Genomic DNA, 12,802 nt, shown 5'->3' with positions numbered 1-12,802 from the left:
GTTTTGGTGTTATCATTCATATTCTCTGAAAAAAGGCCAAGAAAGCAAAAATTCTACCGGGGTATGTAAACTTCTGAGCACAACTGTATAACCTGTTGGACACAGCACAAAGTTAATATCTTTCATTAGTTGCTGGTGACAATCATTGGCAACATTAGGGCCGTTTTCATACAGGACATTCAGTTCATTATAAGGCCGGGATCACACATGCGAGAAATACGACCAAGTCTCGCATGTTAATACCCGGCATTGCTGCCATCACTCAGGAGTGGAGCGTGCGGCTCCATGTATTGCTATGCAGCCGCACGCTCCGCTCTTGAGCGACGGCAGCAATGTCGGGTATTAACATGCGAGACTCGGCCGTATTTCTCGCATGTGTGATCCCGGCCTAAGACTTCATCATTGGTATCAGCAAATTATTAACATTTGGAAGACTTTATACAATGGTGTTAATCTCTGCTCATGTAAAAGGTAGTCAGGGAATGTAAGGGTATTCTGCCCATTACCTGGCGCTAATACATCCAAATATAAGTACCCTCTGGTATAATATTTGTATTTTCTCCTAAGGAAAAGTTATTTTTATACAAATGTTGATTCCTTAACCCTTTCACCAAGAATTTACTGCTAACAATTCTAACGTTTTCTTTAAAATTCCTTCAAAATCTTTCACAGATAATCATCCTCGGGCCTTCTTTTATATACCTTGTTAGATACTCAATATAATATTCCACATCACAAAGAATTCAGAATATGCTGCCCCACACTCCACAGAACCAAACCCTCAGAATGAGCTTCCGCACACTCCGCAGAACCAAACCCTCAGAACTATACATTATCATTGAATGTGTCAGGTTCCTATAAGGTGTCAGGATGTTTCCGTCTATTTCTCCATGGAGGAGAGGGAATATTTAGAAGGACACAAAGATCTGTACAATGACGTCTTGATGGAGGTTCCCCAGCCCCTCACATCACCAGGTAATAGACAGGACTAAATACACACGGCCTATAATTATGTGTATGTAAAGAATGAATTCAGTCCCTGTATGTATTTCCTATAGTTCTGTCCAGTAAGAGGACAACACCAGAGAGATGCCCCCGTCCTCTTCTTCCTCAGGACTGTAAACAAGAAGATCCCAATGTTCCTTAGGATCATCAGGTAGATGGAGAGGTGTCATGAGATCTCCTCTATGATGTGTAGACAGCTGTGAGGGTCTTGTGCTCAGTCTTGATTTATCCACCAGTATTATCCCCATGCATGGCCGATTTATTAGAGACATCTGCACTTTTTATGACTGGAGTGTCCCTGTATGGAATTTAGAACAGTGTCCCTTGTGGGTTGCATAAACTAAGTGCTAACATTTTCTATGTATCAGTGTCAGTGTGAATCCTCGTTATAATGGGAAACTCAAGCAATCTGAAAAAGTTCAAACAATGTATGGTCATTATTGGTAGACTAGCTTGGGCCAGTATTACTAAAACAGCCAAACTTGTAGCATTTTTTACATGCAACAGTGTGTGGAGAGTAAACCATAAATGTTGCTGTCAAAAATACAGGATCCTGTGGGTACAACTCATCAATGAAAAAATGAGATAGTGTGGTGAGCAGGGACCAGCCTCGCTCCTGAAAGTGATGTCTGTTTCGAAGGCGGGGCTGGTCAATGCTCTCCTTACTTGCTGCTTTTTCTCCTATGATGTGCATTGATGATAAGCTTTCTTGCAGGCTCATCACTTCTCATTAGTAAGGGAGGGCATTGTCACTATGCATTGAAAAGACACTGTCACGGGGTCCTTCGCTGGTACCACACAATCAATAGAGCCAGCGAAGAGTGAACAATCCCAAGACCTTTATTTAGGCAAAAATATGAAAGGTCCATATACGATCCACCACACAAAGGATAAAATAGTCCAGAACACAAATGCAGTTCAGTAACAGGATAAAAGTCCAACAATCCAGCAGAGGATAGCATAGTCCATATACTCTCCTTTCTCTCTGAGGTCCTGTGAACACATCATCATTCCACACAAGACTGATCTGTCTCACCCCCCTGATATTTTAAGTCTCCCTCCTCATTCACAGGTCAGGAGGGGGAAGGTCTCAGGGGCTCATTGTTTCAACAAGCTAGGTCAACATGCCATTAGCATATTAGCAAACAATACAGTGCTGTGGGGGCTGATATCAGATGGCAGTAACAGCCATTCATCAATTAGCAAATAATTCCTTCTACAAGAAAACACCATGAAAATAAGTAAAATAGAAATATACACAAAAATGATACCCACATAGCATATCACATCATCACAGATACAATGACAAGAGAATTAAAACTGAGCATATATTGGAATTGACAATCAAAGCATGCTCAGTAGAACAGGGACTAGCGCAACCCCATCTCACTGATGACACTTTGTTTCAGAGTGGTGACAGTGACCGGAGCCTCTGACCCCTGATGACATCCTGTTTGAGTATCCCAACATGCACTGGGGATTCTCTAATGAAACGTCAAAATGGAGGTAAGTAAAAAAAAAGCAGTTAGAGGTAGAGAGGGAACAGCATGGACTTTTGAATTAAAGTATATTAGAAAAGAGATTAGATTACCGTATTTTTTGCTTTATAAGATGCTCTGGATTATAAGACGCACACCAAATTTTGAGGACAAAAAGATTTTTTTTTTAATAAAATGGTGGTGCTTCTTATAATCCATAAGTCTTATTGCTTACCGGGGGGTGGTCGATGCAGTGAAGCGGGGTCCCAGGGTCGCTACTGGAGGTGGCAAGAGTGGGGAGATGCTGCAGGCTGGGATGAGTATTCCAAAGTGCGGCACGCCGCTGCTCGTGTCCCGAGTGGCGGTGCTGCGCTGTGTCCACTATGGCAGTGTTCTCGGTGCTGCGGGGGGCTCTGCTGACATTTTGTGAAAGGCCAGAGCCCCCCGCAAGTTCTTCCATGGTGACTCCTGTGGACTTCGGGAAAATGGCCGCTGGGAGGCGGCGCATGCGCAGATCGAGATCTCAGCCACTGGGACACAGCACAGCACCACCTCCGGGGCACCAGCAGCAGCACGCTGATAATGTATATCTGCATTATAAGACCCACCCCCATTTTCCCCAAAAAATTTTTGGAAAAAAGTGCGTCTTATAATCCGAAAAATACGGTATTACAATAAACATACATTTAGGATTGAAATGAATTTTAGTTTAGTTATTGATCTTTTTTGTTTTTCAACTGTCTGTGGCGTTCACAATATTATGTTCAGGGTGATGATCTGACCCATATTAATACTACAGAGACATATGTGAGGGGTGATGAGTGGTATAAAGAGGAGATTCCTACAGACAACCACCCAGGTGAGTAGTAACCACTAAATGTAGAGAAGTCAGATAATATTCTTTTCAGTCACTGATTGCTACTATCATAGTTTCATAGTATATTGATAACATTTCATTTGCTTTTGATTACATTTATTGAGGCGTTGCGCCAACTTAAGAAGTATATTTCTCAGGTTTTGATTTTTTTTTTTACTCTGTTTACAATTTTCACCAATTGGGTTATTTTAAATAGATAGAAAAGGAAAAGATTCATTATTTGTGTTACGCTACATCACAACCTGGAATGTCACTATTTTTTGAGGGTTCATTTAAAGGATCTGTCTACAACTGTGAACATTTGGTTTTCTTTTTATAGTGAAGCAAACAACAAATAGGACAAAATAACTGAAAATGTCAGTGTGCATAACTATTCACCCCCCTTAAGTCAGTACTTTGTAGAGCCTTCTTTGGTGGCAATTTCAGCTGTAAGTCTTTATGAGCTTTCCAAATCTTGCCACTGGGATTTTCACCCATTCCTCAAGGCAAAACTGCTCCAGCACCTTCAAGTTAGATGGTTTCCTCTGGTGAACAGCAATCTTCAAGTCTGACCACAGATTCTAAATTGGTTTAAGGTCTGGACTTTGACTAGGCAACTTCAAAACATTTACTCGTTTCCCCTCAAACCATTCAAGTGTCGCTTTAGCAGTATGCTTTATCTTGTTAGAAGGTGAACATTAGTCCCAGTCTCAAATCAGTGACATTTATACATATTAGTCCAGAGGTAGAATTTACACAGAACACATTCAAAACTATGATACAACAAAAAAGGGCCTCCTAAATAATCAATCAGGCCACAGAATGTTCAGTTCAAACACATAATTTATTTATAACGACTGAGATAAAAGTTCATCACTCAACATATACAATTTCATAATGTACGAGTACAAAGTGCCTCCAATCCAAAAACTGGTTTCATGTGTAGTGCAGATACCAAAACAATAACCTACTTATAGTACATAATGGGGTATGTCACTGAATAACTTATTCTTTAATTATTGTTAGCCCAATTGGTAGGTATTATGTCAAATGAATTGCCTAAGAAAAATATATACTATGCTAAAGTGCCTATGTGCGTAAATATATAACTGTTTTGCCCAAACAGCCTATAAGGCTTGTATAATAATGTAGCCCACAGTTAATCAATCATCAATGTGACCAAAACCATAGATACTAAATGGCACCTAAGCTATTGATTACTTACAAACTGGTCAGACACAGACCACAACAACGGCATAGTTATGCGATCATAATTACCTTTTGTGCACTCACACGAGACCAGCAAGAAACCCCTACGCGCGTTTCGATAAAGTTCTTCTTCCGGAGGCCCCTGGATGGAATGGATGATTTTGCATACAGTCAACCAAGAAAGATGATGACTAAACAACACAGCCATCATCTGTCGGGAAAGGAGCAGGCTCAGCTCTTAAGCCTGCTCAATTCATCGGCTCCCAACAAGTGCTGCACAATTATGGAGCTCAATGTTAAGAGGTTAAACATCCGGTGCAAACAATGAAGAACATATAATAACAAAAAATAATCCATTCGGTATCAGTGCCGCTTGCAGCATGAGCTGTAAATTCAGACCTGTCAGTTCTTGCCTCGTGAGTTGGAAATGATCAGTCAGTTCTTGAAGATATGTTGAAAGCAAAAAAATAAAATGAGCACACCCCAGGATTGAAACTGCATCAATAAGAAGGAAAAGTCATGGAATTGTGGAAATCCCATGATGGATAGACATGATATTAATATATAAGGCGCGAAAAAATGGAAACATTTTCAAAACAGTTTGATTTATTCAGTGTCGGGTATGAGCACCATGCGCAGAAGTCTCAGCAATTCCTGCCTCAGCTGCTATTAATGAGGTTATTAATGGTTGTCTGAAAAAGGTTCTGTCGCTAAATACACTTGGGCAAATCACCAAGATCCACTGCCGACAGCTTCTGTGCAATCACCGACTAATGACGTCCCCGAAGGACCCATTGGGACACTAGTCCAGAGATGCTACAAGGTAGCGTAGCACATTTAGCCCATGCTGACTGCTTACAATACCATCAGCAATATGCGGTCTAGTGTTGTCATGTTGAAAAACAGCTCCTTGGACACATTCACCTTCCCTTGTGAAGGCCTCTTCATGGCATTGCCCACTTGGTCTCCAAACCAATCTCCGGCTATCATGTCATCTTGCTTCCCACCAAAATATAACTGAAATATGTGCATAGACAATAGCATTAATAGAAGCATACAGCAGGGTGGATATATTTCCGCACGACTGGTTCCACCGGCAAATCAAGAGAACACCAAGCTGCTAGTCTACGTGGAACTCAGACTAGAGGGGTCCTGCTTCTGTTCACTAGGATCATAGCAATTCCAGATTTCTAGAGTTTTTTTCTACTTTTTCACACTAGAACTATATATAAACTTCTCTAGTATTTCACCAACAGAGCCATATGAAGGTTTGTTTTCTGTGGTAGGAGGTGACATTTACTGTGTTAAAATTGTTTGAGTGAATTTCCATTCATTCTCTCTGATACTGTAAAAAAAAGCAGAACACACACTCATCGACTCTATAGGGAATTGAGTACAGGTCAAGCACGAGCACTTCCACTACCGTCTCAAAGTTCCAGTCTACTTCAGGTCCGAGCTCTGTTCTGCCTGCTTTCCTCATTCTCGAAAAGTCAATGCACTCTTCTGCCAGTTCTTCACTTCTCTTTGAAGCTGGTGAGGGAGCGCACGGTCATTGAGCATTCAGAAGAAAATGCCACAGGATTCATAAATTGAGCATACAATGGAATTGTCAACCAGTGCATGCTCAGTAGAGAAGGGAGAAACCCGGCCCCTGAAATGGATGTCACTGATGATGCTTAGTTTGAGTGTTGGGACAGCAGGGTGGGAAAATATTTACTATGGACCTTCAGAGGTGGAGGTCGCACAGTGGTACTCACCCATCGGTATATATTGATGTGACTATCATTGCAAAAAAGGTGTGGGAAAGCATCACATTGCATACTTAGCTTGGATTCCAAATTCACAGCACCTGTTAGTTTACGCTGCTGACACTGTTCGAAGCATGTGCATCAGATTTTTTAATATCTCTTACATTTTACTTGCACTGTAAAAGGCAGCGGATTTTCCGCAAGTTGTGATGATACAGCATTTAATTTTAATTATCAAGATGTCTATTTTCAGTAAGTCATGAGACATAGACTTCTCTATATGTTTACTTTTGAATTTGTGTGTTTGTTCTTTGGTTGGTCAAGAACACACAGACTTTTGATCGTATAAGCCTGTAATATTGACTTTTAAGTTCACGTTTGTTGTAACATATTGTGTTGTTATTCTGGATGATAGAGACACAGGATAATTGAACAATAGATGTTTGTTAATATGTTGAGTACACATTCACCAGGCCAGCTAGTTTGATGACTTGCAAACATTGAAGGATAAACTATAAATGATCAAACAATGTGGGTTAACAACATCACCCCTTCCCCTTGATCTGTGGATGATGGCTTGAAGGCCAATAGTTGTGAACTATAAAAAGGGGATGAGTCCCATGGATAAATTTGGGGAAGCTAGGATTGGGACCCACCAGTCACCTGGCTCCATGGAGATGTTTGGAGAAGCCAGGTTGTGACCCTCCGGTCACCTGGCTTTGTACCTCAATGGGCTGTCAGCTTCCTAAGCTTGTTGTTGCCTCCTCTCTCTGCAGGCCACATGTGGGGGGTAGTCAGCCATGGAAGTAGCAGCTGGTCTTATTCCTGGCAAGTCAGCAGAAGGGTGAGTCTCTGTAAATTTGCACCAACTAGGGTATTTTGCTGGGACTGTTCCATGTGTTATCTGCCTGTTCTGTGGTTCAATAAAGTATTGTCGCACTTTTTTACCCTCACTCTGTGTTGTCCGAGTAGTATTATGCCCACTGTAAAAGGAGAGCAAGTGTTCAGTGGGCTGATCCTTGGTCCATGCAGTCTCAAACCAGCGGACTACAGCACCCGATGACCCGCATGTCTCGACACAAGTGAATATGCAGTAGAAAATCAGCTGTGTTTTTGCACAGTCGGAACTTAGCCTAAAAGTCAGGTCAAACGTTGTTTGGTCCCTAAAAGAATAGGTTTTGTAAACTTTCTTCAGATAATGAACACCGACTGCTATATTTCAGTTTTATAACATCCTAAAAAAAATATTTAATGAAAATTAAAATAAACATTTTAAAAATAATGTAAATTTAAAGGGAACCGGTCATGGCGGGATATGTAAATGCCTTTTTTCCGGTCCGATGGGTGGTGTATCGTCTTCATTTCTCCACCCCATCCGTCCCTGTTGTTCGTGAATTAGAGTACTTGTCCTCCATAGTTCACGCATGCGCAATGCAATCTTCGCTCGCGCACTATGCTTTACGCAACTGTGGGTAAAGTCAAAAAGCACTATGTTCCAGAACACAGTGAAATATTTCCGGGACATAGTACGCGGGCGCAAGCGCAGTAATGCTTTTCGGCTTTGCCCGCAGTTGGGCAAAGCATACTGCGCATGCATGAGCGAAGATTACATTGCGCACGCACTTGCTATGGAGGACAAGTACTCTAATTCATGAACAACAGGGACAGATGGGATGGAGAAATGAAGATAAAACGCCGCCCATCGGACCGGAAAAAAGGCATTTACATATCCCGCCAATTTGAGGTCACAGGTTCCCTTTAAAGTAAACATACGATAAATATTATTTAATAATTATATTATTGTTGTAAAGGCATGGTCTTGAAAGCTGGAAATGTATATTTTTTTCCAAATTTCAGACATAATAAATAAATAATAAAGGCAAAACATATTCACACAAAATTACCACTAACAAATAATATCAACAGTTCACATCTTAACATTTCAATACTTTTCAAACCTTAACATTTCCAATTCTGATCATAAACACGGCTTTGTTCCCGCGTGAGTATTTTGATGTTTAACAAGAGTTGATTTCTGATTAAAACATATCCCACATTCTGAACATGAAAACAGCGTTGCACCAGTGTGAATTATCTGATGTCTAACGAGATCTGGTTTCTGATTAAAACATTTTCCACAATGTGAACATGAAAATGGCTTTTCACCTGTGTGAATTCTCTGATGTCTAAACAGAACTGATTTCTCACTAAAACATTTCCCACAGTCTTCACAAGAAAATGGTTTCTCCCCTGTGTGAATTTTCTTATGTTTGATAAGATTTGATTTACGGTTAAAACATTTCCCACATTCTGAACATGAGAAAATTATTTCCTCTTTGTGAGTTTTCAGATGTCTAACAAGATTTGATTTAGCAGAATAACATTTTCCACATTCTGGACATGCATATGGCTTTGCCCTTGTGTGAGTACTTTGATGTGTAATAAGATTTGATTTCCTGTTAAAACATTTCCCACATTCTGAACATGAGTATGGCTTCTCCCCTGTGTGAATTCTCTCATGTTTAATAAGATTTGTTTTATGGTTAAAACATTTCCCACATTCTGAACATGTGAACACGTTTTCTTCTTCCGTGTGCGTTCTCAGATGTCTAACAAGATTTGATTTAGCAGTGTAACATTTTTCACATTCTGAACATGCATATGGCTTTGCTCTTGTGTGAGTATTTTGATGTGCAATAAGAATAGATTTCCAGTTAAAACATTTCCCACATTCTGAACATGAAAATGGCTTTACACCTGTGTGAATTGTCTGATGTCGAATAAGACACGATTTCTGGTTAAAACATTTTCTACATTCTGAACATGAATATGGCTTACCCCCTGTGTGACTTCTCTGATGTCTAAAAAGATCTGATTTCACACTAAAATATTTCCCACATTCTTCACAAAAAAATGGCTTATTTCCTGTGTGAACTATTATATGTGTCAAAAGATTAGATTTCTTGTGAAAACATTTTCCACATTTTAAGCATGAATGTGGCTTCATTGCTGTGTAAGCTCTATGATTTATAATACCCCTTCCATGACGTTTACTTTTCTTAACAGTCTGTGATGAATTTAAAGACATGACATGTTTAAAAGGATCAGATGATACATCTTTGCTTTGAAGGTCTGCAGGTATATGCACAAAAATGGCATGTTCTTTATATGGATCTTGTGTAATACCGTGATCTGAGCTTCTGGTAAGATTACCTGACAAGGATAGAACAGATTGTATTAGTTTTGAATAGTATCACCTGAAAATTATTGTAACATGTATCTAAAAATGTATATACAATTTGCAAGTCATGTAGCAATTACTAAAAGGCGTTATCTGTGAAGTTAGTGATTTTTTTCACTAGGTGCTAAGAGCTTACAGGCAGGTAGTTGACATCAATGCCTGCACAGAATGGTCACTAACTGCTCCGGTCAGCAAATCTTCTGCTTCGTGTGACATCTTGTCCTTTATTATGTCGACGGGATATCACTGCCGATGTTTTGATGGTTTACTCCTCTCTGCCTAACTGCGGTGAGCCGACTGTCAACATGCATGAAGCCCTGTAGACAGGGCAGGATTGAAGAGAAGGAGCTGAACCGGTGAAAGGAAGCAGGAACTTGCAGAGATTGTGGCCCAGAAGAACAGGCAAGTAGTTAGTAACTACCTGCCTGTAAGTTCTTAGCTCCATACGAAAAAATAACCAACGTTTGTGGATACCCGCTTAAAGTGCTAAAGTACCCCAATTAACAAAAAAAACAAACAAAACAACATTTAGTTCCTGAGAGGTGGCTGTTCTACAATGATAGCATTTCTAGCCCCAGTGGTCATATGACATTATTAATTATGGCAAAATTGTAAGTGCCGTAGCCGATCCATAGGAATCGCGGAACTGACATAACAGGAGCAGTACCGGTCCCAAAGGTAAGTATATATACACTTTTTATTTCATGTTATGTGGGAAACAAGCAGTTAAGATGGGGTTGTGTAGTTAAAAGTGATGTTTACTACTATGACAATGATGTAAAATAGACCTCCCTCTACTAGCCGACCCGAAGACAAGCCCCAGAAGTTCTCGATATCGATACCAAGCCATTTTCCATTTTTTTATAAATCTTCTACTGGTATCTTGGAAAGGTAATAATAATTGGTAATTTCTCTCTCCACACGCAGTTGATGCTGGTTATATTACATAGCCAGCATCTATGTCTAACAGCAGCACCCGGAGTTGAGCTCTGATTGCTGCTGTTAACTATTTACAAGCTGCTTTCAATCACTGACCGCGGCACTGAAATGGAGCAATTGCTGTCATTTGTGCGGACTGGCTCCCAGGGATCTTCTGAAAGCCCAAATTGCAGCCATCTTGGTACTCCTGTGAAGCTCAGCCATGGACTGAGCTTCGCAGGAGAATTGGATTTTCACTACATTCTGCCGTATTGTAGTGTACAGTATACTGGTGGGGGACGTGAATCTGCAATCTAAGTGGATCAAAAAAATACAGTAAAAAAAAAAAAAAAAAAGTTAGTCACTGGATCTGTAAAAGTCTGATCTCCTAATATAGGAGATAATCCAAAATCTGCAAAGAGCAAAAAGCATCAAACTCCCACAGTTTTCCGGTCACGCCCTCCCCCAAAAATATTTCCTAAATTAATGTACCATAAATTAGTATCTATACAAGAATCACCTCGCCATACAAAAAAAAAGTCCTCAAACAGCTCAATTGGTGGAAAAATAAAGATGCTAAGGTTCTCAGAAAATGGCGACACAAAAATATATTTATTTCAGTTTCTACGGCGCACTTATTCTCCAAAACTTTGGGGGAATGTGGATGCATCTTATAATCCGAATGTAGCTATCCAAGGAGGGGGTGAGGAGGTTGCGGTGGAGCGTGGTCTCAGGAGGCATGGTCGCTACTGCAGGAAGCTGGCGGCGGCAGGAGTGGGTCGATACTGTGGCTGTCAGGAGGGGGTGTTTGACTGTGTGAGACTGCGGCGGACTCCAAACTTTCAGAAAATGTTTGAAGTCTCCTGATTTTCCATTCCTTTCTCTGCGATGGACTCTGGCAGTCATTTTCCCGAAATCCACTGCAGTGAGAAGGATGGGACATGCAGGGACTCCCAATATTTTTTGATAGTCTTGCGGCGGCTGCAACCATGCACCAATGTACACACCTCCTCCCAGTCCGAGGCCCGCAGCATCTCCCCGCTCCTGCCACAAACAGCTCCCTGCATCAGAGACCCTGCCTCCCATGACCCCGCTCCACCGCAGCTGCCACCCCTTAAATTAGGGTAAAAGCAGACTATAAGATGCACCACCATTTTATTAAAAAAAGTTTTCCTTTTTTATCTCCCCAAAATTTGGGGTAGGTTTTATGGTCCGGAGCATTTTGTTTTACATTCTTTTAATTTTCATTTTAGCAATTAAAAATTAGAAAAGCAATGCAAGTTTGATATCTCCATAGTCGTACTGACCATTTCACCATTTCTTTCATCTTGGAAATTTTTTACATGTACACTATTTGCTTCACCATATATTCAAAACTACAACTTTGCCTGCAAACAAGCTCTTCAAAGTCTATGTAAACAGAAAAAAATAAAAAAACTATAGCTCTTAACCCCTTAGTGACAGAGCCAATTTGGTACTTAATGACCAAGCCAATTTTTACAATTCTGACCACTGTCACTTTATGAGGTTATAACTCTGGAACGCTTTATCGGATCCCGCTGATTCTGAGATTGTTTTTTCGTGACATGTTGTACTTCAAGTTAGTGGTAACATTTCTTCGATATTACTTGCGATTATTTATGAAAAAAATGGAAATATGGCGAAAATTTTTAAAATTTTGCAATTTTCAAACTTTGTATTTTTATGCCCTTAAATCAGAGAGATATGTCACAAAAAATAGTTAATAAATAACATTTCTCACATGTCTACTTTACATCAGCACAATTTTGGAAACAATTTTTTTTTTGTTAGGGAGTTATAAGGGTTAAAAGTTGACCAGCAATTTCTCATTTTTACAACACCATGTTTTTTTTAGGGACCACATCACCTTTGAAGTGATTTTGAGGGGTCTATATGATAGAAAATAACCAAGTGTGATACCATTCTAAAAACTGCACCCCTCAAGCTGCTCAAAACCACATTCAAGAAGTTTATTAACCCTTTACGTACTTCACAGGAACTAAAACAATGTGGAAGAAAAAAATTAACATTTTACTTTTTTTTGCAAACATTTTACTTCAGAACCATTTTTTTTAATTTTCACAAGTGTAAAAACAGAAATTTAACCACAAATTTTGTTGTGCAATTTTTCCTGAGTACGCCGATACCCCATATGTGGAGGTAAACCACTGTTTGGGCGCACCGCAGAGCTTGGAAGTGAAGGAGCACCGTTTGACTGTTTCAATGCAGAATTGGCTGGAATTGAGATCGGACGCCATGTCGCGTTTGGAGAGCCCCTAATGTGCCTAAACAGTGGAAACCCCCCACAAGTGACACCATTTTGGAA

The 12,802-nt window shown here is 40.2% G+C and overlaps 2 protein-coding genes across 2 annotated transcripts in view; both read right to left on the bottom strand.

Moving 5' to 3' along the window:
* LOC143766308 (uncharacterized) overlaps nt 1-12,802 on the bottom strand; it is a 62,483-nt gene that overhangs the window by 36,025 nt on the left and 13,656 nt on the right. The gene's annotated exons all lie outside the window — the stretch shown is intronic.
* The window catches only part of LOC143766306 (uncharacterized), a 152,497-nt gene continuing 147,412 nt past the window's right edge, over nt 7,718-12,802 (bottom strand). The window contains exon 10 of the mRNA XM_077253886.1: nt 7,718-9,509. Coding sequence (XP_077110001.1) covers nt 8,275-9,509 — 1,235 coding nt within the window. The 3' untranslated portion in view covers nt 7,718-8,274. The remainder of the gene's footprint in view (nt 9,510-12,802) is intronic.

This window comes from Ranitomeya variabilis, chromosome 4 (assembly GCF_051348905.1).
Source record: "Ranitomeya variabilis isolate aRanVar5 chromosome 4, aRanVar5.hap1, whole genome shotgun sequence".
NCBI classification, from domain to species: Eukaryota; Metazoa; Chordata; class Amphibia; order Anura; family Dendrobatidae; genus Ranitomeya; species Ranitomeya variabilis.
This window is presented reverse-complemented; position numbering and strand designations above follow the sequence as displayed.